The 20091-nt window shown below is 44.2% G+C and overlaps 2 protein-coding genes across 7 annotated transcripts in view; one reads left to right on the top strand and one right to left on the bottom strand.

Annotated features, from left to right (window-relative positions):
* Positions 1 to 1002: 1002 nt before the first annotated feature.
* On the bottom strand, positions 1003 to 12566 carry CENPQ (centromere protein Q). Its single transcript, XM_081906566.1, has 8 exons — positions 12372 to 12566; positions 9036 to 9093; positions 7190 to 7310; positions 5278 to 5346; positions 3680 to 3809; positions 2828 to 2947; positions 2052 to 2129; positions 1003 to 1631 (listed from the first exon to the last, which is right to left on the bottom strand). Exons 1-8 carry the CDS (start codon positions 12492 to 12494, stop codon positions 1506 to 1508), a joined length of 825 nt encoding a protein of 274 aa, XP_081762692.1. The 5' UTR covers positions 12495 to 12566; the 3' UTR covers positions 1003 to 1505.
* An 88-nt stretch (positions 12567 to 12654) lies between these two features.
* Positions 12655 to 20091, top strand: part of LOC309366998 (methylmalonyl-CoA mutase, mitochondrial) — a 43608-nt gene continuing 36171 nt past the window's right edge. For 2 of the 6 annotated variants that reach the window (XM_081906175.1, XM_081906180.1), the window contains exons 1-7: positions 13072 to 13211; positions 14271 to 14688; positions 15392 to 15759; positions 15850 to 16007; positions 16535 to 16706; positions 17469 to 17717; positions 19202 to 19313. In XM_081906175.1, the coding sequence (XP_081762301.1) occupies positions 14310 to 14688; positions 15392 to 15759; positions 15850 to 16007; positions 16535 to 16706; positions 17469 to 17717; positions 19202 to 19313 (1438 nt within the window). In that variant the 5' untranslated portion in view covers positions 13072 to 13211; positions 14271 to 14309. The other 4 variants (XM_081906176.1, XM_081906178.1, XM_081906177.1 and 1 more) reach the window with 4 other exon arrangements.

Here is a 20091-nt window from a genome sequence, read left to right as displayed (position 1 = left end):
ATTTTCATGAGAAACTCGGTAGATTTCTAGAGCACTGAGGCAGGAAGCACTGAATAAAACCCTGACAACTTACACTGGGGAGCTAAGCAGGGAGTTGCTCTGCTAAATTGGAAAGATCAAACTTGCTTATTCACCCATCTTCTGCATGCTTACTTCAAAAGCAGAGGCACTTGGCAGCTGCTCCTTCTGCTTAGAATCAACGGAATACAGTGGTACCTCAGGTTACATACGCTTCAGGTTACAGACTCCGCTAACCCAGAAATAGTACATCAGGTTAAGAACTTTGCTTCAGGATGAGAACAGAAATTGTGCAGCGGCAGCAGGAGGCCCCATTAAGGTAAAGTGGTGCTTCAGGTTAACAACAGACCTCCGGAACGAATTAAGTACTTAACCCGAGGTACCACTGTATGACAATGACTTGGGATGATGAGAGCCAAGTTCAATCTCCAGGATACTTACTGCAAGCTTCTCAGCTTCTGAATGTAGCAGACATAGGAAGGAGAGGCCAGGTTGGCTCATCCAATCAGGAAAGCACCGTCCCAGTAGTCCCTACCCCTTAATGCTGGTTGATGGAAAAGGAAGTGTCTATGGGTTGGGGTGGGGCACTGAGACCCCTTAAAGTATTGTGTTTTAATTTGTTGGTGTAACCCAGTCAGATGGACAGCATATAAACAACAAAGTACTACTACTACTACTACTACTACTACTACTACTGGGTTAAAATGTCCAGCATGGCATGCTTAAGGTCATCCCCTCTTGCAATTAATCTTTTGGAACTGCTGCTCCCCCAGCCTGGGCTGCACCTGGATGATTTGAAAGAGCCATAAACAATGACTAAGACTAACTTGTTCACACTTAAATCAGCTTGTTGATGAAATTAGTAAACCAAACTGCTGACTGGTTTTACCTGCAGCAGCACATCATCCAACTTGAGTAGCCAAAGCCAACCCTATTTGTTACATGGCTACACATGGTTACACAAAAATATGTGTCTGCAGCATGTCACAAAAGTGAAGCAGATGCTACTTTATTCATATTAGACTGAACAATCAATCAATCAATCAATCAATCCAATACATATTTAAGTTTTATTATTTCATTATCTGGAAAAATAAATAGAAATTTATAAAAGCAAAAGTCTCATAGAGCTCTTTTGTGAGAAGCCAGTCTCTTAAGTTCTTTGTATCACTAGAACTGTAGAATATTGCACTCATTTATCAGGATTACTGCAATAAAAGGGAAATTCTCATGATACAGGCAAATAAGCTACAAATATATATACATATTGTCAGATAGGGTAGTTAACTTTAAGATCTCTCAATTAATTTGTTTTAAAAGTCTGCACAAAACACAATGCAGATTGTAACAATCCATCACTTTCCTGAAGACAGAGTACCATCATAACCACCATGTTTTGAGAACAAAACGTTCATGGAAGATTAAAGCACCAAGAAACAGGGCTAATCCTTGTTCTTCAATAAGTAATGTCCTTCAACTGACTTTCTTCAGACATCCACATAGTCATATGCCTGTTCTAGGAAAGTAAAGAGTGTCTTCATTTCTTCTGATTCTTGTATGGTGTTTATGTCATTAAGAAGACCTTCTTGGTTCCTGACCTTCAGAAGCTCATCCTACAGAATGTGAAAAGGGAGAAAGTTTAAGATGGTATGAGGAAAACAAAGGATTTTCAGGTAGGAAACAAAGAGGGCAGACAAAATTAAGGAGCAGCAAGCCTTAATACACAAGAAAGAATGGTTTCTGGACAGCCTTCTCAACCCTGGAACTTTTCTAATGTTGCTGGATTACAGCTCCCACACCGCTGACTGCTTGCCACACCAGCTAGGATTGGTGGGAGCTGTCAATCATCATCTAGAGGGCACCAGGCTGAGGGAGGCTGGGTTTAGGAAATCACTGTGCGAACAACACAGTGAATCACTGTGCGAACAACAAGAAAAGTGCTTGTTCTGGAACAAAATAGAAAAGATACTTTTGCAAGAAGTGATTTTTAAGAGCAACTTTCTCTTCACTCTCGGGAGCCTCCCGCCACTCACCTGAAGAATGGGTGCTGTGAGTCGGTACTGTGCAACATCAGGAAGACCAAGATCATCCCTGCCATTTGTCTGGATTAACTAGAGAGGGAAGAGAGGAAATATCTGCATCTGTATTGGATTTTTAAAAAATGTTTCATCTTTTGCTGCCCTGGTCTCCTTTGAGAGGAACGGCATGCATGCATGTATATATCAAACATCTACCTCATTCCTCCCCTGTGTACTTGTACTAAATCATATCTAATATGTTATTTATAAATATATACTGCTATATTCCAATATATTTAGCTATACCTCCTTTTCAAACTGCTATGTCAACGATACGCCTTCAGCAATCCTGAATTCATTCTTCCATGGACTCAAGAGTCTGGGCAGATGGGGCTTGTCAACCTGAGGGGTAGTTCATCCAGGACAACTCTGATTCTAAACTTACACTGCCTTGCATATCTTTGGGAAAGGAATAGTAAACCCTACACAAATCCGGAACTAAGACAGTTGGATGGCGCCTTATACGACTCCTTCTGGCAACTCCTGCAGCCAAGCTGGCGCCAAACATATTGCTCTGCTTTCATTTGGACCACATCAGAGAGGCAGGTCTTGTCGTCAAGACAGCCCAGGATCTGCACACACACTGCCCAGGCTTGTGCCCCAGAGAGGTAACTTCGTTGCCGCGAACACAGCGGTTTAACTTCATCCCCAGAGACACACTCCATTGTCCTTTGAGACAAGCCCAGTTCATCGTGCCCAGACTCAAAATTCCATCCCCATCTCAGAGATACCTCATTTGCTGTTGCTTTCTCTGTAGCCAGCTGACATTTTAATTTGTGTATTTTGTTCTGGAGATGTTGAATATTTCCTTCATGGAGCTCTGCTGTTGACGAAACTTTGTTTATTTCTTCCTGCATTTAAAAGGAAAATGAAACTTAAGAAATATATTTAAAGCAAGGAACCATCTGTGTAGCAAACATTCTGCCAGGATTAGATTAGCTCCCACTGCTACATATCGGTTATGAGGCTGAAGCAACTCAAGTATTCGCCATCTTTCATGATTCATTGTACAGAATAGATTGCAAAAGATCTCTTTTCTACTTGAGCAGAAGGAACACTTGTCTGAATACATAATGGTTTATAATATGTAACCTGGGAAGCAAGGGCTAATTTTATGATTCACAAATATTAACTCTTATCAGTAATTTGTGGTGCCATGGTTGTTATGACATTTAAAAGCGTCCTTTGCTCCAATTTCCACCTCTCTTACTTTGAAGAATGCCATAAAAACTGGCAGAATGAAGCAGATTTTGTATGGTAACCAATAAAGATGGTCTAGGCATAAAGATTTTGGAAAATACAATAGCTCCATCTGTACCAAAAAGCTTTACATTTCCCCTCAGAGAGGGGTGCAGAAGTATAGCATTACTGTATGAAGGGGTGAAATAATTTGAAATATCTTGCAATAATAACACAAAACCTTTATGAATACCAACTGAAGCACTATAGTAAGGAAGCTTTCAGGTTTCAGATCACCTAAAGCTCATAATCTTCTTAATTCACAGAACGGATTAGTCCTTTGCTGTGTACTCAGATGATATGCCATGTAAATCCCCAAGATGTACCCTCTCTTCCTTCCTCACCTGCAGTTTTGCCAAACCCTCTTCAAGAGAAACACTCTTTTCCTTTTCCTCTGCTAGCATCTTATGCACGTTCTTCAGGCTGCTCACCTTCTCCACAGGAACTTTTAGGGTCTCAAAATGTTTGACGAGCCTTGAGCAAAACGATAAACAAAATTCACACCTTGTGTAATATTTATAGTTATGGAAAGGGCAATACTATATTACTGTATTACTAGAGTTCTCACAAGCCTTGCTTACTTGAAGTACTGAACAGCAAAGAAATATTTTTTGCTTTGGACTGTGGGAGAAGAGAATGTTCAATATAATCCAAATGGTCAACCCATACGGTTAACTTCTGTTTTCACTTTATTCTCCAAACAACAGGCTAAAAGGTCTAAATGTATTTTATCACATAGACTGACCCCCCTCGTGAGCAATTTGGCACCAGGCTTTCACAATTAAGGAACACTGGAGCATAATTATCTCAGGGAAAGGTTTAACATTAAGTTTCACTCTCACAAAACGTATTTTATTATGAGTGAAACTATGTCTATTTCACCAGCTCCTTTGACAGAGGTATACAGTGGTACCTCGGGTTACATACGCTTTGGGTTACATACGCTTCAAGTTACAGACTCTGCTAACCCAGAAATATTACCTCGGGTTAAGAACTTTGCTTCAGGATAAGAACAGAAATCGTGCAGCGGCGGCGCAGCAGCAGCAGGAGGCCCCATTAGCTAAAGTGGTGCTTCGGGTTAAGAACAGTTTCAGGTTAAGTACGGACCTCCGGAACGAACAAAGTACTTAACCTGATGTACCACTTTAATAGGCTTCCAAGGGGAGAAGTAAAGCAATATAATGTGGGACCTAATCCACGGGGACACCAACTGAGACATCCTAGCATTAGGGAAGTGTGGGGAACCTCCGGCTCATGTGCATGACTAGGCCTGCAAGGTCTCAGAGGTTGCTCCACCAACCTATTTTTGGCCAACCATGTCCACCTTTCCCAAGCCTGACATCATGTATGACATCAGTTACAGCAAAGTTCAAGATGCAGCTGCTGCAAAGGAAGAATAGAGTACTGGAATGTGATCCTCATTCTTCCTTTGCAGCTGTACCCAATCACCTGATGTCATATAAGATCCGATGATTGACAGATCCATGGCACCCCCACCTGTCAAAATCGCCCATGGGGAGGGGGGCCTGGACACATCTGGACCTGCTACATCCCTGCATTGGATATTTTATTTTATAGCGTTTGTAACTCACTGTTCCTTGGAGGTGCTCAAGGTGGCATACAATGTTCTCCGTGTCACCATTTTATCCTAACAACCCTTTCAGGTAGGTTAGGCTGAGAGACAGTAACTGGCCCAAGGTCACCCAGAGAACTTCATGGCTGAGCGGGGATTAGAACCCTGGTCTCCCAGGTGTTACTCCAACACTCTAGCCACATCATACCTGCTCTTATACCTTTAAGGCTGAAGCCCTAAAGATTAATGGAAGTATACCAGGGATTAAAAGTAACTGAATATAGCATTTATGTCTGTAAACATGTTCAGCGTCATGTTGCACAAACACCTGCAGTCCTTTCCCCCCACTTGCTATGCTATATTCCTTACCTTTTCCTGAGGCAATTTAAGTGCTTTTCAGTTTCATTGTTATTCTGTGTAGTTTCATACTGAAGAGATCTGGCAGGAAAGAGAATAACATATTGATATTTCTTCCATCTGGAAAAATGTTTGCTGAATTTGCTGCTGCTCTCAGACAAGAACTAGGTTGATTTGTTTTGCTTCCTGATAGCTATCACTTTCTGCATACGATAAGGATTAAGAGCTACCTTTCAGAGAGGACTCTACATTTTCTTTCTTTCTTAGTTTCTTTTATCTTATTGTATTAAGAAAAAGGTTTATTAAAAATTTATAAAGAAAAGAAAAATAAAAAAGGAACAGGTGGGTCCAGCACTGTTCTCTTTTGGGCCCGTCATTATTCAACATCTTATAAATGACTTTGATGAAGGAATTGAGAGGATAAGCATCCAATTTGCAGATGACACCAAATTGGGAGGGGTAGCTAACACTGCAGGGGACAGGATCGGGATTCAAGATGACCTTAATAGATTGGAGAACTGGGCCCAAACCAACAGAATGAATTTCAATAGCGAAAAATATCACGTTCTGCATTTAGGCCGGAAGAACCAGGTGCACAATTATAAGAGCCATGACTTGCCAGCAGTACTTGTGAAAAGGATCTAGAGGTCTTAATAGACAAGCTTTACAGAGTCAATAATGTGATGCAGAAGCAAAAGAATGTGAATGCTATTCTGGGCTGCATCAACAGCAGTATAGTGTTCTGATCAAGGGAAGTTATAATACTGTACTATTCTGCCTTTGTCAGACCTCACATAGAGTATTGTGGCCAGTTCTAGGAACAATTTAAGAAGGATGTTGACAAGCTGGGATGTGTGCAGAGGAGGGTGACCAAGATGATCAAGGTTCTGTAAACCAAGTCTTGTGAGGAACAGTTTAGGGAGCTGGGGATGTTTAGCCTAGAAAAGAGGAGACTGGAAGGAGATGTGATAACCATCTTCACACAACCAAAGGGCTATCATGTGGAAGATGGAGCAAGCTTGTTTTCCCCTGCTCCAGAATCCAGGAACCAAACCAATAACAATAAGGGAGATTCCAACTAAACATCAGGAAGAACTTTCTGACTGTAAGACCTGTTCAACTGACCATCCTTGGAAGGTGCTGTACTCTTTTTCCTGGAAGGATTTTAAGCAGAGGTTGGATGGTCATTGGTCATGGATGCTTTAGTTAAGATTCATATATTACAAGGGGTTGGACAAGACAACACTCAGAACTGCTTCCATCTCTACAATTCTATGATTGTTAAATGAGGGTACAAACTGTGTACCTGTATGCACAGCAGTTGAGATGTTCACTCATACCATTATTCATACATACACTATACAGATTTGCTGCCAGCAAATGTTAATTGCTTCAATGCCACTTATTAAAAGCCATTTCCTTTTGCTGGCAGGAAGGCAAGTTCTCTTGGAGAAAACCAAATATATTTCCTTCTCGAGTTTATAGTTAAGTCATGTGTTCCTTTAAACCACAAAGGAGCACTGCTTATATAATAATCCAGCCACCATGTATAGCTCTCTAATTTAACTCCACTGCTAAAAGCTGAACCATTTTGTTTCCTGTTTTATGTCTCTCATCTCCACACACACTGTAAATGGTTGATGCATCAATAAAGCATTTTAAGTCCAGAAACTGTAAGTGATTCTTCCAATTTAATTCACTCAAGATATAAGGTCTGCTAACAAGAGTGGAAGAAGGCTAATTGAATATAATGGGATGTTAGTTGAGATCCCCACATTGCAAGGAGGTGGACTTAGATGGCCCTCGGGTCCCTTCCACCTCTACAATTCTATTAGTCTAAGAACTATAAATAAATGTATCAGCATAGTTGAAGCCTCTCAAAGGAAGTTAATATAGTACTGATGGAAAGGTCTTTCATACTTACGTTATTAACCAATGCATCATGGAGTCCAACTGCTCTCTTGTGTTCTTTGGAAGTGGCTGCCATTTTGCTCTTTGGCCTGCAGTCACCTTCACGACTTTTGAAGACAGAGAAGTTGTTTCGGCTGGCAAAGAACAAGCGAGTTTGTCAATATCACCACTGTGATGGCTAGATGTGCCTAGAATGCTGTGCCAACAACTTCTTAACCGACTTACAGGGCAAAAGAGTCACTGCCTTTGCATATCACCCACAATTAATAATGCCTGTGTCCCACCATCCCCTTTGCATAGTAAATAAGGAGCCAGGAATGGGCCAGTGCCTCCTAAGCAATGGGGGTCCTTTCAAGATTCCTCCATACCTAACAACTCTGGCCTGGTTGTGCTAGAGCAGTAGTTTTCAACCTTTTTGAGTCCATGCCTCTCTTAACTAACCACATTCTTTCTGCAGCTCCCTTGTGGAAGCCACCTACACTAAGATTCTGTTACAGTACATGTGTAAATGAGTATTTCCCCATTCTGCCCCACCCTTTTACTGGACCGTCTTTGGTGCGTCTTTAAGTAGGAGCACATGTGCCAAGGGGAATCCAAGAAATGTCACTGCTCTGCAGTGCTGCTAACACACTCCACATGGCAGTCCCACTAATTTCCTGAAATTAGTGTGCAGTATAGGGGTGGAGAGAACAAAACAAGATCACAAACAGAAATACAGTGGTACCTCAGGTTAAGAACTTAATTCATTCTGGAGGTCCGTTCTTAACATGAAACTGTTCTTAACCTGAGGTACCACTTTAGCTAATGGGGCCTCCGCTGCCGCCGTCGCACAATTTCTGTTCTCATCCTGAAGCAAAGTTCTTAACCCGATGTACTATTTCTGGGTTAGCAGAGTCTGTAACCTGAAGCGTCCGTAAGCCGAAGTACCACTGTACTTTGTTATTATGGGGAAGGAAAGCAAGAAACACCCAGCACAGGATGGTCTTTTCCCGACTATCCCTGTCCCTATAAAGCTGGGTGACTGTTAAGGGGGGGGGGTTGCCTAGGATGGGAGGTAAAGATAAAGAGGGGGAAAGAGATGCTGGGAGTAGGAGAGGACACACCCTACTTTCAGGGTTCTTTTTAAACGCCTCCTTGTAGAACACAAAGCAGCTTGCTCCTCCCGCCTGGTACTTCTTTGCTGAGGGGCAGGCAGCCACACGCTGCCTCAGTGAAGGAGACCCCCACCGGCTCGCACAAGTCGGAAAGGCTGTTTGAGTTTTGACCCACAAGGTTGGTCAAGTTTAGTGTGCAAAAAAGTCCAAGAGAAAGAGAATGAAATAGGCCACCACCATAAAAAAGAAAGAAAAGGGGAAGTATCCTACAGAAGTTGGGAAGAGAAAAGGGGTTGTTACATTTTGACATAAAGGAAGGAGGAGAGCAGAATGGAGCCTGCAGAGAGACAGGATCCAAACACAGAACACTGTCCCTTTTTAGAAGGGGTCTGGATAGGCAGAAGGGAAGACATGGGGGAAATATCCAGACAGTAAAAAGGAGAATAATCTGGGCCAGGTTAGGGCAGGGAGGAAGAGGTCAGTGGAATGCTGGGATTCCGCCCCATGGATCAAACAGGCAGCAGCCTCTTAGAAGTGTCAGCAATTTTAATTACCCACAATGCACAATTTTAATTACACACTAAGCACCAACAGAGAGTGGACACATTGTGACAGTGGCTTAATTTTTCATACACTTTTCATATAGTAAATCCCTACACTTTATGGGCTACGGCTTACCCTGCCTACAAATTCACAATTGTAACAGAGCTTTGAGATCTATCTCTGTGCTAATAATAAGATTATTACTAATACCAGTACTAATACCTTCAGAAGACTGTGCTCTCTGCTGCCTTTGTTTCTTCTGGACTGCTTGCACACCTTGCTACAGAGAAACATACAGGAAAACAGAGTCAATTAAACGCTTGAATTGCCATGTGTTTTTACAAATGTAGTATACAAATGCCTGATTCACAACCCACTGAAGCCCACACTGGCTTCTTTATGAGCACCATATCAAGTTTAAACATATATGTAATGTTTGTTCATGTATGCTACAGCTGCCGCGAGAACCCTTCTGGCCCAAAGATGGAAAGTACAAGGTATACCAACTATTCAGGAGTGGCAGGCGAAGTTGACAGAATATGCAGAACTTGCCAAACTGTCAGGGAGGATCCGGGACCAGGGAGATCAAAGATACCAAAATAACTGGAGTAAATTTATTGAATACTTAAAGAAGAATTGTAAAGAGGTCAAGACACTAGCAGGATTGACATAATACCTCCAATGTATAATAGTACTAATTTGAGAATGATGTGTGTGATGGAAAGAGGATAAATATACCAGTTGTGGGAGGGAGGGGGGTCGTGACTCGGCAGAGTCAAAGGGAATGTATGGTGTTATTACAATTTGTTGGAAAAGAATATGCAAGGAAAACAATAAAAATTCACTTGGAAGAAAAAAAATAAACATATATGTAATGACCAAGATTCTTCAGTGCACTCCCATGACCACTTATCTGACAGTAAGCCCCATCAAATGCAGTGGTACTTCCTTCTGAGTATGCAGGCACAGAATCTGCACTATACATTGCTTTCTCTCTGTTCTTCCAGTCAGTCCCTTCGCTTTTTAAAAATAAATAAATATTTTTTATTAAAGATTTTCTCGATTTACAAAAGAAAATGCATTGCCTCTTTTTTCAGGTTATAAGGTCTTTTCTACAGAAGTTATGTTTGTTGTGAGACATCAGTGTAGAGTACAGTATAAGGTCGAGGAAGAAAAAGAAAAAAGGGGGGAGAGGAGGGGGTGAAACTTACTTTCTTTTTTATAGAGTACGTGTGGGGTTTTGTGTCAGCATCAACTGGATACGGTGTTCGAAACTCCTATTGTTATAGGCACATTTTGCAACAGGGAATATCATTAGCGCAAGCAGTTTCTGAGCTCTGGGTGCAGTACTGCACCTAAGATTTCAGATTAAAACTGCAGAGTAGAAGGAAAGGAGGACCTTTTTCTGCCTCCCCACTTCCAGCTACTTTCTGAAGACTAGAGAAGAGACCCTCTTAATAATATATGGGTGGTAGGCAGGGGAAGGACTAGACCATGTGAAAAATGAACATAATATTTTAGCTGCAGTTCATTCATTTTCAGCTTTGTATTCTTGTTATAAAAATGTGTCCCTAGACATTCCGTTGTTGCGCCCATAACCTAGGTTTAAGGTGCCATTTAGCTCCTATTGCTCATATCTCAGTTTCTAACACTGACTGGATAGGTTCTCTTTCTATTTACTTGTTACAATTTCCTTGGTAGTGAGAGGGATTAAGGGGGCCCAAGGTGTGTTTGGCTGCAATGGGGCTTGTTTGCATTTATGAGGGGTGCAGCAGAAAGCAGAACCACCTCCTCCATAGTTCCAGCCTCAAACTAAGTCTAGGCTAAAGATCTTAACATTTGTGCGTCAGAAAATACAGTGCAACTTATGAGTAACCATCCAACTTTGCTGAATGACTGAAGCGATCCTCCCCGCAAACATTTATGTACTGCTGCATACTTCTGGTGCTTTATTTAACAGCTGTACGGCTTGCCCAGTTGCACATCTCTGGAACAACTCCACCATCTAGTGGCCAGTTGAGTCTACCATCACTGTAATTTGGGCTTTCCTATGGTGATACTACTTAGCACTCTTACAGCTATTTCGAATGTACAAAGCACATTGCATACATGACATTATCATAACCTCTACAATCACCTTCTAAGGCAAGTCAGTTATACTGCAGATGAGTGGGAGGGGGTTAAGGCTTGAATTCTTGAGTTTATGGCAGAGGTACAGCAATACATTCACAGCTTGTTATGCAGCTTCAGGATACTAAGAATGCAATCCTACACACACATATACACAAACACCCAAACACATAACACACATCTTACACAAGGGTTTGGTTCCAGAGGTTCACACATAAACATGAAATCATGTAAAGCCAGTAACTCCTGCAACTCCCTCCCCTGCAAGGTGGAGAAGGCTGCTCAACAGGCGCTGGGAAGGTTGTGAGGACATAGCTGTCAACTTTTTTCTTGTGAGAAATCCTATTCGGAATAAGGGAATATCCCTTAAAAATAGGGAAAGGTTGACAGCTATGTGTGGGGAATCATAGAATCATAGAGTTGGAAGAGACCACAAGGGCCATCGAGTCCAACCCCCTGCCAAGCAGGAAACACCATCAGAGCACTCCTGACATATGGTTGTCAAGCCTCTGCTTAAAGACCTCCAAAGAAGGAGACTCCACCACTCTCCTTGGCAGCAAACTCCACTGTCAAACAGCTCTTACTGTCAGGAAGTTCTTCCTAATGTTTAGGTGGAATCTTCTTTCTTGTAGTTTGGATCCATTGCTCCGTGTCCGCTTCTCTGGAGCAGCAGAAAACAACCTTTCCCCCTCCTCTATGTGACATCCTTTTATATATTTGAACATGGCTATCATATCACCCCTTAACCTCCTCTTCTCCAGGCTAAACATGCCCAGCTCCCTTAGCCGTCCCTCATAAGGCATCGTTTCCAGGCCTTTGACCATTTTGGTTGCCCTCCTCTGGACACGTTCCAGTTTGTCAGTGTCCTTCTTGAACTGTGGTGCCCAGAACTGGACACAGTACTCCAGGTGAGGTCTGACTAGAGCAGAATACAGTGGCGCTATTACTTCCCTTGATCTAGATGCTATACTAGGATGCTGCCAGAGGAAAACCCACCAGGTGCACAGGTGTGCGCATGTGGGAATAAATAAAAGGGGAGCGGGGAACAGTGGGTTCCCTCCGCTTTCCATTTATTTCCAACCCACCCACCCCAATCCGTGCAAGGCTGCGATGGCATGGGAAAGCAGCCTTCAGGTGAGAGTGACCTGCGCAGAACCATTCTGCACCTGGTTACCTGCACCTGATCTATCCGGCTGAGCTCCCCGCCTCCCAAGCGGCGGCATTCGCTTAAACAGCACTCTATCCGGAGCTTCCACGCTGAACAGCATTCCTGTCAAGCATGAAATCCTCTATATCAGTCGTGGTTTGCCATGAAAGAGATGACAATCTCCTCCTCATCAATGGAGGGATGAACACCTCGGCTTTATCCACGGAGAGGGGACCTCAAATAGCTGACGCTCCAACCACTGCACGGCACTGCCCGCTTACTTTCCCCTCAGGCGTCCTCTTCGGCCGCCTCCCGCCAGCTCCCCCTCTCGCGCCGGAGGGTCCTGGCCGGCCGCTGGGCCCCGGCGCTGCCCTCGCCGCTCCCTTCCCCGGGCGGCGTTTCATCGCTCCTGAAACTGAGGGAAACAGTCGGCCGCTCCCGCTCAAGACCGTTAGGCGGTTTCACTCGCTCCGCCCACTCTCGCGAGACGACGTTCCGGGAGACGTTAGGAAGGGGGCGGGGCCACACAAACAGACAGACAGACGCAGAAGCCTCAGGCGCCCGGAAGTGGGGGGGGGGGTGCCTGGCCGCAGCGGCGCCTGCGCGTTGCAGTCGTACGGCGCCTCCGCTTCCGTCCGTGGCTCCGCAAGCGGCTGTAGCAGGTACCGTAATGGGCGGGCGAGAAGCGCAGGCGGTTTTGTCTTTCCTTCCTCTCCGTCGTCCTCGGCCTCCTCTTCAGCGTCTCCCGCGCAGCTCCCGCTTGAGTCTTGGAGAGCCCTCGGGCGTCTGATTCCATAGGTGCCCCCCCCCACGCCTCGTTTGGCCCTTGAGGAGAAAAGCGAGCGGGGATAAATCAGGGTGTCCAGCTGCTGGTGGACTACAGTTCCCATCTCCCCCGGTCGCTGTTCTTCCTAGCGAGGGATGATGGGAGTTGTAGTCCCTCCAAGAAAACAGCTGCGGACCCAAGGTTGGGACTCCCTGGGTTAAATCCTTCAAGCGCGCATGCGCAGACGGGAGGGTTAGGGTCTCTTCTTATCTGACAGGAGGCCCGTTTTGAAATACCTATTTTACGTCGTCCTCTTTTCCTGTAACGACGGAAGCTGAGGCGAGGCGAGAGAACGGTATTCGCGTGGCAGCCCCGGTGAAAAGGGGGAAACGTTGACAGCTATGAGCCAGAGGGAGGAGGAGGGTGCCTCTGTCCATGCGCAGAGTGCATAAGGGCAGTGATGCGAAATAGGCACGCTTGCGTGTTCCCTTCCGCGCAAAAATGGGGAGTCAGGCCCGGGTGAAAGCAACCTCTCAAAACAAAAGCTCGTTCTCTTCTTTATCGAGCTCGATGAAAGTCAAATATCTCTGAAATACTGCTTATAAATTCACGACCTTTTAACAAGTTTGCAAACATATGGCATTAACAAAGACATTCACTCCTAACTTTCAAAGGGAAATTGTAGCTATGTGGTAACATTACACAAAATCAGGCCAGACACAGGCACCTACGTCATGTGTTTGATGTTACAGAACAACTGTGCCTAGATAGTAAAATATGCCTGTTTGTTTTTTTAAAACAAAAATGGCAAGAGGCCCAATTCCCCCCCTAGATTATGAGGTACTAGGCTAGGGCTACAGCCCACTACTCAGCCCATTGTACATCTGGCACTGCTCAGAGTTTAAAACTAGCCACTCCAGTGCTCTCTTCCCCAGCAGCTGTGTTCCTGCAGTGGGGATCTAGATCGCCTTCCGTCCCCCTTGAACACAATGAGTCCATGTACTGCTCTCCCCATCCCCACCCCCAATATTCATATTCTGATAGATAGGCTGAAGGCAAAGGTGCTGCATAGCTACCTCCCCGCTAACCTAGTAGTTGATCACTTGCTACAATAATGTCAGCACACAAACTGAAAGCTCCATGTCGTTCAGCTGGTGGCAGGAAGCAGGCTGTTGTGTGTGCTCTTTTTTCAAGAAAAAGGAAAACTTCAGTGTATAAGAAAACTCTCAGATTAAAATACCTAAAAGCCTTTGTTGTGCAACAAAGCTAAGGGTGGCTGCAACAAAAGATACTTTAAAAAAAATATATCTGCCAACTTTATCTGTTCCTCCTTTCTAGCACACACAGTTTTTGATGCAACTGGTACTCACAGTCTCACTATGTCAAATTGTAATACTCAGATCTCAATCCACAGGCTGCAGCTTAACAGCTGCCACTTCAGCAAAAAATAAAAATGTTACGTGCCAAGAATGGACTTCTGCGCCTCTGGCCCTCCTGTTACAGGAAAGAAGCAGGGCCACACCTCCGTGAGCAGTTTTGGCGCGCGCTCCATGAACAGGTACTCCACCCAGAGTGGGCAGCCATGGCCAAGAAGCAGTTAAAGGGCAAGAATCCAGAGGAGCTGATATGGCACACCCCGGAAGGAATCGCCATCAAACCATTGTACTCTACTCGGGACACAAAGGACTTTCCTGAGGAACTACCTGGCGTCAAACCCTTCACCCGTGGTCCTTACCCTACCATGTATACCTACAGGCCTTGGACCATCCGCCAGTATGCTGGTTTCAGTACTGTTGAAGAAAGCAATAAATTCTACAAGGACAACATCAGGGGTGAGACACAGGGCTAAGGGAATGTGGTGGGGGGAAATATTGTCTAAGGCAGGCTTCCTCAACGTCAGCCCTCCAGATGTTTTGAGTCTACAATTCCCATCATCCCTGACCACTGCTCCTGCTAGCTAGATATCATGGGAGTTGTAGGCCAAAAACATCTGGATGGCTGAGGTTGAGGAAGCCCGGTCTAGGGCTGCAGTCCTAACCCTACTAACCTGGGAGTAAGCCCCATTGAATTCAGTAAGACTTACTTCCGAGTAGGCATGGTTAGGATTGCACTGTAGTTTTGGGACCAAAGTATTTCATGTATAACTATGAGAGCAATCCTAGGCATGCATACTTAGAAGGAACCCAGGAGACTTCTTCTAAGTAGCTATGCATAGGATTCTGCTGTAAGATTGCATCACTGTACTTGGGAGTGGGGAGCACTAAGTTTGATGTGCAGGATCAGGCATATAGTTTATAAGGGGAGGTCTGGAAGCAGAATATTTGATCACTTGCAGATTCTTATATTAGCTCTCAGTGGTCAGTTTTTTAGTTAAAAACTACTGCTAACACTGTATGATTATTGTATGATTCTTGTTCAAATGCTGCCAGAACATGTGTAGCTTGTGATTCAGTCTGACTCTTAATTAAGATGTGTAATATTAGGGGGTTTTATTTTAACTCTTTTGTTATTAATCTTTTTTTTTTATGGGACTAGCTGGCCAGCAGGGTTTATCTGTTGCTTTTGATCTGGCAACTCACCGCGGATATGATTCAGACAACCCCCGAGTCCGTGGAGATGTTGGAATGGCTGGAGTTGCCATTGATACAGTAGAAGATACCAAGATACTTTTTGATGGGATTCCTTTGGAAAAGATGTCCGTTTCAATGACAATGAACGGGGCAGTAATTCCTGTCCTAGCTACGTTCATCGTAACTGGGGAGGAACAAGGAGTGCCACAATCCAAGCTCACTGGGACAATACAGAATGATATACTGAAAGAATTCATGGTTCGAAATACATATATTTTCCCTCCAGAACCATCAATGCGGATAATTGCCGACATATTTCAATATACATCAAAGGTATTATTTGCTTTAATATCCATTAATTATCATTACTATGTGTAGTTGATGTCTCTTGTAGAACAAAGCTGTATACTTTTTTTATTGCAGCACATGCCCAAATTTAATTCTATTTCCATCAGTGGATACCATATGCAAGAAGCTGGAGCCGATGCGATTTTGGAATTAGCTTACACTATAGCTGATGGCTTAGAGTACTGCAGAACTGGACTCCAGGCTGGTCTCACTATTGATGAATTTGCACCAAGGTACATCAGTCAGTCATCTTTGTCAGGGGGAATCTAGTTTTTAATATCAAGACTGGGCTCTGGTTCCAATGTATAAAATGGTTTGATGCTATAGCAGTGGATGTACAAACCTTTTGTTCTCCTTATGTCGGAATCTGCTCTGGAAGGTTCCCCCAGTCCCCTGGAAGAGATCTTGAAGGAGGGACTGCAGGAGAGGAAGGAAGTTCCATTGCACAAGTGGAAGCCTGTTGCTTGAAATGGAACAACAGTGTTAGATACAACCCACCATTTCCAACCCCAGGATGAATGTGGCCGTCTGGTGGCTTCATGGGATTGATCTATCAGCCATGACTGTTGCTTGTGATCAGAACTTTCTGTGAATGTACTCTTGAAAACTCAGCTACCCCTTTAGTATTTCAAAGACAGGCTGAAGGACACATCTTTCCATTTTGGGTTCAAGAACATTGTTATTTATATGTACTGTATAATCCACAGTGTAATTTGTTCCTTATTCTACTCCGTTAAGACCATCTGTGCTCTTATTCTAGGCTATCTTTTTTCTGGGGAATTGGTATGAACTTCTACATGGAAATAGCCAAGCTAAGAGCCGGGAGGCGGCTTTGGGCTCATTTAATAGAGAAAATGTTTCAGCCCAAGGACACCAAATCACTTCTGCTTCGAGCTCATTGTCAGACTTCTGGGTGGTCACTAACTGAGCAGGTAGGAATCCCATTTACCCCAAGTAGGAAGGAATCCCATCCCATTTACCCCAAGCAGGTAGGAATCCCATCTACCCCAAGTGTAATATTCAGAGTAGTAAATGTAGCGGTGCATGCTCACAGATAATAAAGCAGTAGCCTTTTTAACTCTGGGTGCCTTCGAACAGCTTCTGTTAAAAGACAAAGAGAGGAAGGAATGAGGAAATAGTATTGACTACCTAATGTCATTACTAAATAAGATTTTGCTCAACTTTCCTGCATCCTGATATTTAATTAAATTTATTTGAAATGTACATGCAATTTAAATGTATTTAGATGTGTGGTTAACAGTGGTGTACATATAGGAGCAAGTCATATTTAGATGGTCAGCGATTCTGAATACGGCCAAACAGTACAATTTCCACCTCCAATCTCCACCAATGAAGGGGGTTAAGATAAGGCAAAAGGGACCCTTTGCCATCAGGGAAGGCTTTGTTGTGTGGCAGTCCTCTCTTTCCCAGTGGGGCAGGAATCTGCCTCTGGCAGTGGCCTGTGGACAAGCCCCAAGATAGGGCATTTGAGGATAGGGACAGGACACTGGTAGGTTCGGATCGGCTGGATTCAAGTTTCTGTGAATCCCCTGAGAGGCCCAATTTAGGGGCCTCAAAGTTACAGCACCAAAAAAAGTAAAGGTAGGGGAGCCCAGTTTTTTTAATTGCTAATCTACTGCACTCTGTATATTGGTGTACTATATTCCTTACAAATGCTCTGGTTTTTCTTCTAGGATCCTTACAATAACATAATCCGCACTACAATTGAGGCAATGGCAGCGGTTTTTGGAGGTACTCAGTCCTTGCATACAAATTCATTTGATGAAGCTTTGGGATTGCCGACGGTGAAAAGTGCTCGCATTGCCCGGAATACCCAGATTATAATACAGGAAGAGTCTGGGATTCCTAAAGTCGCAGATCCATGGGGTGGCTCCTTTCTGATGGAATCTCTCACCAATGATATGTATGAAGCTGCATTAAAGGTCAGTCTTTTGCTTTGAGGAGGGAGGCAGAGAGAAAAAGGAAGCTGGTAATTTTAAGCAGCCTTGCAAATAAGTCTTGAAAACTTATTAGCCTGTATATTTGCAGAGCGATCTAAACCCTTGAGGTTTGGACGAGACAGAAATGTTCCTTTGTCCTGCCCAGCTCGGCTTCTTTCCACCATTGGTGAGGAATGTCTCAGTGCACCTCTGAACAGTGGGCAGGGAGAAGTTACCATCACTGGCTGGCAGACTTGATCCTTTGCCAACCCTGCTGTTCTCATGTGACTGCAGCAGATCCATTCTGGGCCTGCACCAGCCTGGGTGCTGGCATAGCGAAAGGATATTTCTCTCTCTCTCCCTCCCCCTTTCACAATGACTGGTCAGAGGTTTGGATTGACCTCTTGGGCAATCCAAACTTAGGAAATGCCAAAAATAAGAGAATAGGGACATGGGTGGTGCTATGGGTTAAACCAGAGAGCCTAGGGCTTGCTGATCAGAAGGTCGGCGGTTCGAATCCCCGCTCGTGTTGTTTGGTCTCAGCTCCTGCCCACCTAGCAGTTCGAAAGCACATCAAAGTGCAAGTAGATAAATAGGTACCACTCCGGCGGGAAGGTAAACGGCGTTTCCGTGCGCTGCTCTGGTTCGCCAGAAGCGGCTTAGTCATGCTGGCCACATTAACCGGAAGCTGTATGCCGGCTCCCTCGGCCAATAAAGCGAGATGAGCGCCACAACCCCAGAGCCGTCCGCGACTGAACCTAATGGTCAGAGGTCCCTTTACCTAAAATAAGAGAACTACATGCTTTCCGATTTACATACCGTCCTGATTTGCAGGAACAACATCTTGCTTGACTTAGGTGGGTAAACAAACAGCTATTCACAAACCTGGTTTTAAGAAATGCCATTTGGAAGGGTGAGCTCCTGATTGTTCCTTTGCAAGTGGAACTCCCTTCGGTGCTGTACAGTTCCTCAGGAATTTCCCCATGGGAACTACCCAGTGCATCGGGGAGGGGTTTGTTTGTTTGTTCTTGAAGCACCGAAACTGCTTTTAAAAGCAACAGGGGGAACTCTGTGATCATCAGCTGAAGGGCAGTATACAAATTTAATAATTAATAATAATAATAAAATAATGCTTTCAATGGAAACTGCTTTGTGTTTCAGGGCACACTCCCAGCACCAGTCAGCTGATTGGACTTGGGAGCCTACCTTCAAAGGAGGTAGCTGTAACTGCCCATCAGTTGGGCAGTTTGCAACAATCCCCTTTGGACTTTGACACCAGAGTGTGAGAGTCTTAGGGAGCCAACACACTGGCTGGATGCAGTTCCCCACCCCTGGTCTTAAATGGTTGCATTTCATTTGTCCCAGTTTTGTAAGTAGTTTCCTTGCAAATAGTGGGGTGAGAGAATGTTGCTTTAATGGTGATTTTAGTGCTAGACAGCCACATACTGAGAGTCCTTAACAGTATCCAAATTCTGTTGTTTGGTTAGCTCATTAATGAGATTGAGGAAATGGGTGGGATGGCCAAAGCTGTAGCTGAAGGAATACCCAAACTTCGAATTGAAGAGTGTGCTGCTCGGAGACAAGCCAGGATTGATTCTGGTAAGGAAAATGGACACTATTTAAACACAACATACACTTAACGTAACTGCGCAGCCGCAGTCTGCCAGACATATAGACAAGTATCAGTCTTGAACTTGAATACCTTTATTCATATATTAAGACTTAAGTTCCCGTAACTCTTAAAACTCTAGTCCAAAATTAGGAGAATCAAAATGTAGAATCCCAGTTGAATTTCAGCAATACTTGCTAGTAAGATAAGTCTGTCAGTGTATGAAATAAAATCCTTTGGAAACAGTAGTACAGTGGTACCTCCGGTTTCAAACGGGATTAATTCCGGAGGCCCGGCCGTATCCCGAAAATTTTGTAACTGGATGACCGCTTCTGTGCACACGTGTGGCAGAGGTGACACAACACAAGGTACCACTGTAGTTGCATTTTGCCTGTCTGAGCATCAATGTCTGAGAAACAATGGCTGGGTTCCAGTGAAGTCTGCAACTAGTGCTGCAAGCCCAGGGGAAATTGTGTTTCTCATGCAGTCGCCCATGCTGCATAATGAACCACCTACTAAAGGGGCTTTCAAAAAGTAGTTTATATTTTTGAACTGATTTCCATTGCCCTATACAAGTCCTCTGTTTCATAGGGGAATTGTGTATTTTCTGGCTGCTATAAGGGACACGGGTGACGCTGTGGGTTAAACCGCAGAGCCTAGCACTTGCCGATCAGAAGGTCAGTGGTTCGAATCCCCGCAACGGGTTGAGCTCCCGTTGCTCAGTCCCTGCTCCTGCCAACCTAGCAGTCCGAAAGCACGTCAAAGTGC

The sequence above is a fragment of the Podarcis melisellensis genome, assembly GCF_964234715.1.
Source record: "Podarcis melisellensis genome assembly, chromosome: 3".
In the NCBI taxonomy this organism is placed as follows: Eukaryota; Metazoa; Chordata; class Lepidosauria; order Squamata; family Lacertidae; genus Podarcis; species Podarcis melisellensis.
The sequence above is the reverse complement of the archived record's forward strand: the minus strand, read 5'-3'. Positions and strand labels throughout refer to the sequence as shown.